The sequence below is a fragment of the Pteronotus mesoamericanus genome, unplaced genomic scaffold (genome assembly GCF_021234165.1).
Source record: "Pteronotus mesoamericanus isolate MK-2021 breed Mesoamerican mustached bat unplaced genomic scaffold, CSHL_Meso_final contig_46, whole genome shotgun sequence".
Taxonomy (NCBI): domain Eukaryota; kingdom Metazoa; phylum Chordata; class Mammalia; order Chiroptera; family Mormoopidae; genus Pteronotus; species Pteronotus mesoamericanus.
This window is the reverse complement of record NW_026555170.1, coordinates 1,078,336-1,090,631: the sequence shown is the minus strand read 5'-3', so window position 1 is coordinate 1,090,631 and position 12,296 is coordinate 1,078,336. Positions and strand designations below refer to the sequence as shown.

Here is a 12,296-nt window from a genome sequence, read left to right as displayed (position 1 = left end):
TTTTTCTCTCAGCTGTCTCCTGCTCTGTGGGGGTCAACATCAGCTGCCCCACTTCAGCTGTTTCTTGGCTTTGGCTTTCAGTGCTGTGTCTCCAGCAGGAACTCCTGGGTGAGGAGTGGTCATCAGCTGACTCCAATCACCTTTAGCTTGGGCTGTACATTTGGATCACCCTCCTCTCATTCTTACTATTTGGGTGATGCAACTATGCTGATGTGAGGGATTTGATGGTAGGGGATCTGGAATACTAGGGACTGGGAAAGGTATCTCAGAAAAGAAAAGTGAGGAAAATAGCCTGTCTTCTTTCTGCGTGGGGTGAGGCTGCTGGGACTTTGCTAGGGCTGAGCATTTCTCCTAAGCAGAAGGATAGTTGTGGGTTTCCAGCAAGAAATCTCTGAAGCCTTTAGGTTTGCCAGAGCTAGAATCCTTGGGGGAAAAGGGCAGTGTTGTGAGGAGAACCCACAGATTATTTGCTTGCAAGTCTGGCTCCTCATGTTGCATCTCAACACAGGTGACAGGTGAGCCTGAAATTGGAGGGAAGATAGACTTTATTTTTTATCATTACGTGAGGACATGCTTATTTATTTTAGACAGAGGGGAAGGGAGGGAGAGAAACATTGATGTGAAAGAGAAACATCAATTGGTTGCCTCTTGGATGCACCCCAATTGGGGATCAAACCTGCAACCTAGGCATGTACCCTGACCGGGAATTGCACCCACGAACTTTTGGGTTACGGGACAACGCTCTAACCAACTGAGCCACACCTGCCAGGGCCAGGCTTCTTTGAGGTAAGGCTGAAAAGCACTGGTTCAAATCATTATGGTCACCACTGGGAACTGCCAGATGACCGCCCTAATTCCTATCTTTTATCACAGCAGGCCCAGGTAGAACCAGGATTTAGTTTTCGATTTTGTAAATCACGTAGGCAGCGCCAGTGTCAGCACAGTGAGAGACAGATGCTTCCTCTCTGGGGAATGAGTGTGTTTTCTTAAAAATTCAAGTTGGGGTTGTTTTGATGAGCCAGAGCCAGCATGGGAAAAAGTTAACGGGAGGTGGGGAGCAAGAGAGAGGGAGGTCTCAGCGGCGGTGGGCGGTGTGGGTTGCCAACAGGTCCCTCTCGGGGAGCATACTATGGTACTGACAACCAACCACCTGATCTATATTATCTTCATTGTTCTTCCTTAGAGGGCAATGCCAGGAAGCTGGTGAAGTCTTTCTTTTCCTCCTCCACCATGGTTGACGGTGTTAAGTATGAAGCGGCCTCCCAGCACGTGGGGGATGCCTCCTCTTTGGCAGAGGAGGACCACTCTGGGCCCGAACAGGTGAAGCTGAAGAAGGAGATCTCACTGCTGAACGGCGTGTGCCTGATCGTGGGGAACATGATTGGCTCGGGCATCTTTGTATCCCCCAAGGGTGTTCTCAAGTACAGTGCCTCCTTTGGCCTCTCCCTGGTCATCTGGGCCGTTGGGGGCCTCTTCTCCGTCTTTGGGGCCCTTTGTTATGCGGAACTGGGCACTACCATTAAGAAGTCTGGGGCCAGCTATGCCTACATCCTCGAGGCCTTCGGGGGACTGCTTGCCTTCATCCGACTCTGGACCTCTCTCCTCATCATTGAGCCTACCAGCCAGGCCATCATCGCGATCACCTTTGCCAACTACATGGTGCAGCCCATCTTCCCGAGCTGCTTTGCCCCCTATGCTGCTGGCCGCCTGCTGGCTGCTGCCTGCATCTGTAAGTGGGGTGGGGCAGGAGGTGCTGGGTGGAGGGCCAGGGCAGAGGCCTGCATGGGAGTCTAGTCAGCGGGTAAGAAGGGGACGGAAGGACGTGCATGCCTCTGCAAATGCTTTTATTTTTTAAAAATTAATGTATGCTTTGTGTGAAAATTTGAACAGTACCAAAGTGTAAAAAAACGCACCAATTTACATTTCACTCACCTTCCCATGGTAAGCATCATTAGCAGCTTGTGTGCCCTTCCTGACGTTTGTTCTTTCTCCTTTAAGACATGTAGTTTTGGTCGGTGGCTTACAAAAATGGGATCATAGTCTACATAAAATTCTACAGTTTGCTTTTCCCCCAGAATTTATCAGTGACATTCTTTTCTATTTATGGATCTACTTTTTATTTTATTTTATTTTTTTAGAGAGAGGGAAAAGGAGAGAGGAAGAGAGGGAGAGAAACATTGATATGAGAGGGGAACACCAATTGGTTGCCTTTTTGTACGAGGCCCAGGGGACTGAACCTGAAACCTAGGCATGTGCTCTCAGTGGGAACCGAACCCATGATCTTTCGGTTTGCAGGATGACACTCAACCAACTGAGCTACACTGGGCAGGGCTTGACTAGATTCTTACCACTATTATAGATGATCGGGTAGGTTGACTTACTGGTGAAACTAATTGGATTCCCTTAAATGAAGGTATATAGTCACATACCTTGTGTAGGGCAAGGATTATTTCATTTAAGTAAAATTTCTAAGATGGCTGCATCCCTTTAAATGCCAGAATTCTCTCATTTCAACCATCTTTGTTGAAACCTCTTTAAAACCAATGCTATGTCTTCTTGCCTTAATAGCTTGACATTTCTTTTCGTGGTCCGGCATTACCATTGCACATCTCAATTCTTGTATGATTATGGGCCTTTGCAGGCAAGGGGCGGCGGCGGATGAGTGTTGGCTTCCTCAGCGGCCTCACACTGCTGGTCTGACTTCAGTTCATCAGGTTGTATTCTTTTCTGGTTTTGATCTGTGTCATCTCTCACAGCTGTCATTCCTTGATTCTGGCATTGCGCCCATCTCCATCAGTCACCCTTTTTTAATCTGCTGCTTCTAATCTGGGAATAGAGATGTATTCACACTCTTGTATGACCATGTACACATAAATGCGTATGTACACCTTGAATGATTACATGCAAAGTAGCCACAGTTATGATTAGTTTGCAGAGCTCCCCAGTGAATAGAAGACAGAATTTTATGCTGCATGGATTCAGGGCATATGTTTGAAACAACTCTGGTAGAGTGAAGAGTGCACCAGACTTGTGTGTAAGGCTGGGCTCAATAACTGTGTCACCTTCGGCAAGGTGCAGTGACTATTTACTCCCAGGCTACTGCAAGAATGAAATAAGATTCAGTGAAAACCATAACTCATGCCTCAAATGTATCATGTTAATAATTATTATACTTAAAATTACTATATCTCTTCACTGCTTACAGGACTTTTTTCTATCTCTAATAACTTCAGAGGCACATGGAGACCTGGGGGAAGGTTCTGAAGGACAACAAAGATTGTAAGACTTTAGGGACATTTGATTCATGAGTTTCTTCCTTCAGTTATTATTTAATGAACACCCAGGACAACACCGATGCTGAGACCTCTGAGGACATTCTGTCCAGACACAACCTGGAGTAATATCTTTATTTAACCATAACCATTTAGGAGAAAATCAAGACGTATCCAAGGGGCAAGACAGACCCAGTAACAAATAATTGTTATGCAAGGTAAAAGGTGTAGTGATAAAGGCATCGTAAGAGTAAGCGGGACAACTTTCTTCTTGTGGGGAGGAGAGCTCAGGAAGACGTCACAGACAAGACAATGTCTCAGCTGAATTTTGAAAAGACACACAGCTGTCTTCTAGGACATTTCTCATAGGGGTAACTGCACATAATAAGGTGTGGAGATGCAAAAAAGTACAGACTGTTCAGAGGATTGCAGGTAGTTAGTAGAGCTGGAAAGTGGAGTAAGAGATAAGGGAGAAGGTAGAGACTGGAAATGTAGCCCAGGGTCAGCTCAAAGAGGGTGTTATATAGTGCCTAAACAGGCTAGACTCTATTTTGAAAATGAGGGAGAGCTATCAATTTTAGGTGAGGAAGTAAAATCAGATTTGCTTGGAAGAACTCTTCTGGGCACGTGGAGAGCATTTTTGGAAAGAGAGAAGGGAAGGAGACTGGTTTAGGGAGCTGAAACCTGAGTCCGTATAAAGTGTGGTGAAGACCTGCCCTCTGGGTGGCCTTTGGAACTTGGGATGAAGGGGTAGATACAGCAATAGTTACAAGGAAGGATTTCTAGGACTTCCAGATGTGAGGATATGTGGGAGCTCTTTGAGACGATGCTAAGGATTCAAACATGGGCAGGTGGGAGGTGGTAGGGCCCCCATCTGAAATAGGGAAGGTGGTGATGAGGTGGAGGGGGCATCTGGGGCTTTGCTGGGATGCTCATGCGGCTCTTCCATGAGCCGTGCCTTCCTCAGGTCATCATGATCCAGAGTTGATAATTTTCTCACCAACTGCATCTCACCAAAAAGAGTGGCTGATGTGTATACATGACAGTGTTTACAAAATGTGCAATGATGGGCATACGTGTGTAGTTTCTAAATACCAGAAGGCATGTGTTCACTATCATGGCACTCCCTTTGCGGTGCCATAGTCACTGGGAAACCATTCTAGTAATCAGGGAATTGCTTGCAGGGCATAGAATGAGAACGAAGGAAGAATGTTTTGACTCTTCGAAAATAATTTACTGATTGTGATGGGGTCTGTAACACATGGAGCTGAAAGATAGAGCCCCTGCTTGTAGGGAACTCATGGTGTGGTAGAGACCCCCCAAAACAGTCAATTAAACATACTGTATATGGTAAATGCTAGGGGTGGGGTGGTGTGTGGTCTATTCAGGAGATGATTTCTGCACTTGACACTGGAGGAGGAAAAGGAATCGGGGGTGGGTGAAGCACCCACTTAGCATGACTGTCAAGGCCCTCTTTATCTGACTTCTTTGACTCATTTCAGACATCTCACCCTCACCCTCTGTGCTCTGGCTACACTGTTTGTCTTGCTTTTCCTTCAGTTTGCCTGGCTTCTTCCTGCTTTAGGCATTTTGTAACTAAGGAATGATTACTGATGGCTCCTTTGGCTGGGAAGACTCTTCCTCTAGATATCCTTAGAGGTTATTACCTCACTCCATTCATAGTTTTGCACACAGATTACCTTACCAGTGACCTATCCTATTTAAAGTGGTGGCTTTCAATCTTTTTTTTTTTTTTTTTTAAATATGAGAGTAGGTGTTTTGCTCACTGCTGAATCTCTGACACTTAGGACAGTGCCTGTTGTCAGCTAGGTGCTCAATAAATATCCGTTGAATGAAGAAGGGGCAAGGGCATTCTAGATATAGGGAGAGGCAATGTAAAGGCACAACGGTGAGAAAAAGTATGGGGTGTAGGGTGTGTGTGGGGGACTGTGGGATGTGAGGGAACAAAAGAAAGCAAGGTGCTAGAGCATGAGGCAAACCTTCCTAGTGGGTTTAGATTTTATTTTAAAGCACGTGATGAGCCGATGAAGGGTTCTAAGCAGGGGAGCAATATAGCTACATAAGAAGCAAGGCTGGAGGCAGAGACACTGATTAGAGAGCTTGTTGTAGTCTAGGCAGGAAATGACAAAAGCCTGAACTAGGACAATGGCAGTTGGGGTGCAGCTTACTTAGGAGATGATGTCTCCAGGAAAGGACAGACGGGAGAGCAATTTAGAATCAGTACAACCAATGACACTCACTGGGATGTCCAGTATAAGGAAGAGGTAAGTGATGTCCACCAGCCCGTCAGTTCTGTGCCACAGGGGCTGAGCTTGCCTTATGATCTCCTGCATCCCCAGCAAAGAAACAAAGGGAGGAGCACAATAAATACTCCTTGAATGAAGAGGTGAGGTTTCTGGTTTGGGCAACTGGTAAGTGCTGGCATAGGTTAGAAGGAGAGGGGAGGATGCATTCATGTTGAATTTGAAATTTATTTGTAGGTAAGTAGGCAGAGGTTCCCACCTGGAGCTCAGGAAAGAGATGGGGCTGGAGGCTGAGCATTCAGCAAATATTCACGGAGCACTTACCGTTCTACTAGCACTGAGCATTGTCTCTATGGAGCTGTCAGTGTGTGTGCACATGTGTGTATGCTGGTGTGGGGCTAGGATAGGCAACCCAACACAAGATTACAATGGGTTATGATGAATGTTGTGATTTTTGAAGGACAAGGAGCCACAGGAGGACACCAGAACTAGCCTCAGAGTTTAGAAACTCTCCATAAGGAAGTTTAACATAACACCTGAATGATGAAGGAAAATTAACCAAGAGTAGAGAGGGAAAAGGAGTATCTCAGGCAGCAAGAACCGAATGTATGAAAACTTGTAAACAAGAAAGAAGGACACCTTCAAGACACAGAAAGGGGTTCAGGGTGGGTTACAGTATTGAGTTTAAGACAGGAAACATTGAGAGTTGGATTACAGAGGTAGATGAAGGTCATAGGAGACATTGTTCAGGGCTTTATAAACCCTTCTAGCTATTATTGCCATGAAACAAGTCACGTAAAACTTAGTGGCTTAGAACAATAGTCATTTTATTCTTATCTTTCATGGTTTCTGTGGCTCAGGAATTGGGAAGGCCTAAGTGGGGCAGTTCTGGCCCAGGGCCTCATGTGGCTGTAGTCACATGGTGTGGTGGCAGGAGCTGGAATGGCGGTGCTGGAGATGGGGACGAGCTGGGCATCTTTTTCTCTTCAGGTTGTGCCAGGGCCTCTCCATGGGGCCTCTCCATTTGGACTACATTGAGCTTTTTCACATAATGGCAGCCTCAGGGCAATCAGACTGTTTCCTTGACAGCTGAAGTCGTTAAGAATGAATATCCCAGTCAGCCACAGCCCGGAAGCTGCATTGCCTTTTATGATCTAGCCTCTGAAGTCACATGGTGTCACTCCTGCTGTACTCTAGAGGTTGAAACAGTCACAGAAGACCATCCAGTTTCAAGAGGCACAGACCGTACCTCTTGATGGAGTATTAAAGTAATATATTAAAAGCATGTGGGATGGGAGATACTGTTGAGACACCTTGGGAAAATAAAATCTATCGCAAGAACCCTGTTAAGGAGTTTGGTGGGCTAGTGGTTTTCAACTGGTGCGCCATGGCATGCTGGTGTGCGGCAAGAATTTTTAAAACATGAAATACCTGACTATTTAGTCAGGAGCACTGGTCTCTTTTACCATAGATTGTTACATTAAAAGAAAAGAAAAGAAAAGACAACAGCCAACACAATAGCCGTCTGGTGTGAATGAATCAAAATTATACCTATTTTTTGTTAGATTGGCAAAAAATGTATTTTTTTGCTGTGCCACATAATTTTAATAATTAGTTTATGTGTGCCATGGGATAAAAAAGGCTGAAAATCACTGTCCTGAGGCAATGAAAAACTTCTTCAGGCATTTAAAGCAGGAGAGTGACATTTGTGACTTAGATTCTAGAATCTGGAGATTTGTAAAAAGATTACTCTGGGATCATTTTGCAGGACTGAAAGCAGGAGATCAGTTATGAAGCAGTTGCCAGGATCCCAGTAAGTGATGATGGTAGCTTGGGCTAGAGCCGAGCTTGGGGGATGAGGAAACTGGTTAAGACTTGGACACTGATTAGACATGGGTAGAGGTTGTCGAAGAGGATAAGATGCCCAGGTTTCTGGTGTGGGCACCTGGGTGGATGGTTATGCCAGTTACTTAAAGGGGAAACACTGGAGGAGCAGTAGGTTTGAGAGAAGTTGATGGGATCAGTTTTGGATAGATTGAGTTTGTACCTGGTGATGTCCCGTAAGTAGGTGGTTGGATATTTATATCTATCTGGAATCATGACACTTGGGCTGGTGATATATTTTTTGGGAATCTTCAGTATATAGATAATAATTGAAATCACAGTAGCAGATGAGATGATCTTGGGCCCGGATGTAGAAAGAGAGGAGAAGAGGGCTTAGGACAGTGTTTTGAGGAATATCAACATTAAGGGATAAATATTCTGTAAAAAGGTGGAGAAGAAGCACCTAGAGAGATAGGTGGGAAATGGGAGACTGTGAGTGAAAGACAGCAGTTTGAGAAGGAGTCCGTGGTCAACAGTGTCCAATCTGACAGGTCGAGCTAGATCAGGAGTGGAGTTTCTTGGATTTATCAACGTGGAGATCACTGGCAGTTTTGGAGAGGGAAATTTCAGGGCGTTGTGGGTGGAGTCGGATTTCATCCAGAGTTAATTCATCCAGTGAAATTTGAATGCCTACTGTGCGCCTCGTTCTGGGGTAGGCCCTGGGGATGTGAGCATGACTGTCAGTCAGGGTACCCTCTGTAGCTCCCAGGTGATGGGAGAGACAGTTAGGTAAATCATTCTAGTGCAGTGTGGTTAAGTGTGGGGCCCACAGTGGGGGCTACACAGCCAACATCATTTGGAATTGGCAGATAGGAAGTAAAGGGAAACCATCAGTCTTTTCAGTGGAGTAGGGGAGTGGGTGTCAGACAAGGGGAGGGCAGGGAGTGTGGCTTAGATATACTTTCTAGAAGACTGGCACTGAAAGCAAGAAGGGTGGTTGTCAGAGGGAGGGACCGAGGTTGGGGAGAGAGTTTATGGGAAAGACTTAAACCTGCTTTAGCTTGGGTTGGGGGTATATTTATGGGAAAGCTGGATGAAATATCCTTATCCTACAATAAGTTTTTCTCCGTGGTTGGAATGCTTGGGTGCCCTGAGCCAGCATTTCTCTCCCTTGAACAGTGCAGAGGAGACCCTAATCCCTTTGGGAGGTGGTGATCATGGGGGTTAAGGGCATGGAATCAGGCAGAGTAAATTCATTAGCCTCAGTTTCTTCATTGCTAGCATGCGGTCTGTATCTCAGAGTCGTGATCTATATTTCTGCCATACTTTCATCCTTTCCTATTCAAACAGTGACAATTTCAAGAGAGCAAATAAAGGTTGCTGCTTCTGTCAGAGTGGCTTACTGTCCCTCTAAAGGTATAACCTTCCTTTAGAACTGCTGATGAATTACAGCCCTAGATGGCCTAGCATTGCTAATACACCTTGAAATCATTTACCAATTATTGCTTAGGACAGCGATTTTCAATCTTTTTCATCTGATGGCACACAGAAACTAATTACTAAAATTCTGTAGCACACCAACAGATATATTTTTTGCCAATCTAACAAAAAATTGATATAATTTTGATTCACGCACACAGGGCTGTTATTGTTGTGTTGGCTGTTGTCATTTTTGAATTTGACAATGTAAGGGAAAAGAGGTCACTGCCCCTGACTAAATAGTCAGATACTGCATGTTTTGAAAATCCTTGTGGCACACTGGTTGAAAATCGCTGGTTGAGGTAAATTTTTTGTACGCGTGGGTGACTTCATTCACTGCTGATTTCATTGTCAGGGAAATCACATGCTGCTCTCTCTGCCAGGAACTCTTCCTCCCCTCCCCTCACCCCAGCACCAGCCTCCATGTACTCAGTCCAGGTAACAGGGGTCCTGGTACCCATCTGCACCCCCGCCCCTGCCCCAGACTGGATGGGTTACCTTGCAGTGACTTTCATACTTTCATTCTTGTAATTGTCCATGTTCACTTTTCTGTGAAGGCTGGGGCCTGGGTCTTAATTACAGAGCCAGTACAGGGCCTGGAACACAGTGGATGCTCAATGTATGCTTGTTGGGTAGGTGGATAATTGGATGGATGGATAATTAATTAATTCTGAGTTTGGAAAAAACCTTGCTGTCCTGCCCAAGGTACTATAAATGGTTAATTTTCCCCACCAGAGAGGTGTGCAGATGGCTCCTCCCGAGGCTGATTGTTCTGGTTTTTTTGGAGCTCTTGGAGATTGCTCTGGTTCTCTGCAGCTAGAAGCTCCATCACTCGAGGGGAGATAATCCCACTCCCAGTCTCACATCCCTGAACCCAAATAGGAAGTGGTGGAATGTGTACAAACTTTGGATGGAGCTGGCCTGAGTGACTTCAGTTTTCTCAATTGTACGATAAAGATAACACATCTACTTTAAAAAAAAAACCCTGATTTTAAAGAGAGAGGAAGGTTGGGGCTGGTGGGGGTGGGGGGAGAGAGATAGAGAGAGAGAGATTTGTTGTACCACTTTGATGCATTCAAGGGTTGTTTCTTGTATGTGCCTTGACCAGAGATTGAACCCGCAACCTTGGAGTATTGGGATGATGCTTTAATCCACTATACTACCTGGCCAGGGTGATAGCTACTTTTACAGTAGCTCTGAGGGCTAAGACTCTTTTTCATCTTTGCAAGAGAGGTGGAACTTTTCTCTTGGCACTCAGGTCTAGGTGTCCAGAAGTCCAGCTTTACCCAGCGGCCCTTTCTTTGGAGCTGACATGCTTTACCGGCCCATTGTTAGCAGCGCTGGGTAATTCTGCTCCTGCCTACACTTGCCCACTGTGCGTCCTACTTTTTTTTTTGTCTAGTTCTTTGCTTTTTGCTAACAGGACAGTTTACCTCCTGTGTAAATTATATAGTCTGCCTACTATATTAGTCAGCCAGCAACACGTATTCAGGGACTCCTGTGAACAGACAGACTACTGCAGTTTTGTGTCCCTGACACTTGACCTTAGTGACTTGCATATAATAGGTGCTTCAGTACGTGTTGACTGAATGAATGAATAGATGATATGGCTTCAGATTCAGCTTGGCGGAGAAGGGCACTGCATGCTTTTGGCTCTCGGGGTGGTGGTGGGGGGTGCTGAGGGCTGCTGTGGGAATCGGGCAGAGGGGAGGGCAGACAGTTCCTACTGAGGGGACTAAAGCAGCTTGTGGACTATAAAGGACTTCAGATCTCTGTATATTTGTCAGACAGCTTTGGCCACATGCAGTTTTTCCTGATACTAGAATACCTGACTTCACAAACTTGTGGCTAATGAGGTAGAACAGCCAGATACTAGGCCCCCAACTGGTTTTTGCCCTTTGAACTTTATGCTTGGAAGCTGGTTATCTCTCTCGGAGGGGTTTTCCCAGGAGCCATTTTAAGTTCATGGTGGGGAAACTTTCATTTCATGTTCCACATGCAGAGCAACACACAGGCTGGAGTCAGAGCCATGGGGTCAGTGTGAACTTCGGAACAAACTCCAGCAGCAGTGAGGGAGGTAGAGTTCTGTGCTGGTTTGATCCTCAAGGCTCTTCAGGGGTTCATCCTTGGTCTCTTCCTTTATCTGTTCTTTCTCTCGGCTTCAGAAGAGCCTGGAGGGGGCTGGGGAAGCAGGCAGGGACAGTGAGTCCCGTGCCTGGATGTGCACTGAAAGTACCTAGGAGGTTTAAAAAATACTCATGGTGCCCTGGTTGGGTGGTTCAGTTGGATGGAGCATTGTCCCATACACCCAAAGGTTGCTGGTTTGATTCCTGGTCAGGGCACTTGCCTGAGTTGCGGGTTCGATCCCTGATCAGGGTGTGGTGAGGGCTTGTGTGGGAGGTGACAGATGGGCCTCTCTCTCTCTCTCTCAAATCAATAAAAAGCATATCCTCTGGTAAGGATTAAAAAAAAACTGACTCAAGTCCTCTTCTTCTCCTTCCTTGTTCCCCCGACCAAATACATCTGTACCACTGGGTAGAGAGGAGTGGGGCCTGGCTTGGAGAATGTGAATTGAAGCAGAAACTTGCTGCTGAGGAGAACGGATGGGGACCTTGGGAAGAGAGCTACTCAGGTGTCACTGTGCTTTAGGTTCATATCACCTGGGGAGCTTTGAAAACCTGCTGATGCTTGGGTTCCACCCCAGCTTCTGACTTCGTTGCCTGGGTGGGGCCTGAGCACTGGACTTTGTTAAAGCTTGTCAAGTGAGGCCAATGTGCAGCCAGGATAGAGACGCGCTGAGTTAAGTGGAGGGTTAGGGTTGTTCCATAAGTGATTACTGAAGGCAGCACACCCAAGCCGGCAGGTCATCCGACTTTCCTGGGAAACCCTGCCATAGATCACGTGCATCAGAATGGAGGTAGAACCCCAAAGCTGTAGGTGGTTCTGATGACCACTCAGGCTTGGGGTCCTGTTTCTGAGGACCTGAACTGGACCTAGCTGAACACACCAGGAAGGATCCGGTGGACAAGGACCAGCCGGCTTTGAGAAGGGAGCAGATGGAGTGGTTGAATGCGAGACCCTCCTGGTACACACTGCCTGCTTGCTCCCTGATGGTGCAGAGCCACGGTGACTAAGGTGCTGACTGAGTTCCGGGAGGCAGAGTACAAGGACCTGTTTCAGTGACCCCTAGTGATTTGCTTGGTGTGTCTTCTTGCCACATGCTCTCGTCCATGATGTCTGACTAAGCGAAATGCTTCTCTAGCTTGAAAAGGTAAAAGAGCCTGACGATCATCTGCTCTTTGAGCGTTTTAACAGCACCTAGGAAGAATGGAAGAAATAACACCTCAAGGAGGCCAGGAGGAGCAAGTGTATTTTAAAGTGTTCAGTTAGGCATCCCAAAGAAACAAAACAGGCAGTAGAGAAAAGGAGGAAAAACTGTCTGGCTTTAGGCAACAGA

At 46.2% G+C, this 12,296-nt stretch overlaps 1 protein-coding gene across 3 annotated transcripts in view; it reads left to right on the top strand.

The window, feature by feature from the left end:
- Positions 1-12,296, top strand: part of SLC7A7 (solute carrier family 7 member 7) — a 31,708-nt gene that overhangs the window by 4,463 nt on the left and 14,949 nt on the right. For all 3 annotated transcript variants that reach the window (XM_054577794.1, XM_054577793.1, XM_054577792.1), the window contains exon 2: positions 1,184-1,729. In XM_054577794.1, coding sequence (XP_054433769.1) covers positions 1,231-1,729 — 499 coding nt within the window. In that variant the 5' untranslated portion in view covers positions 1,184-1,230. The remainder of the gene's footprint in view (positions 1-1,183; positions 1,730-12,296) is intronic.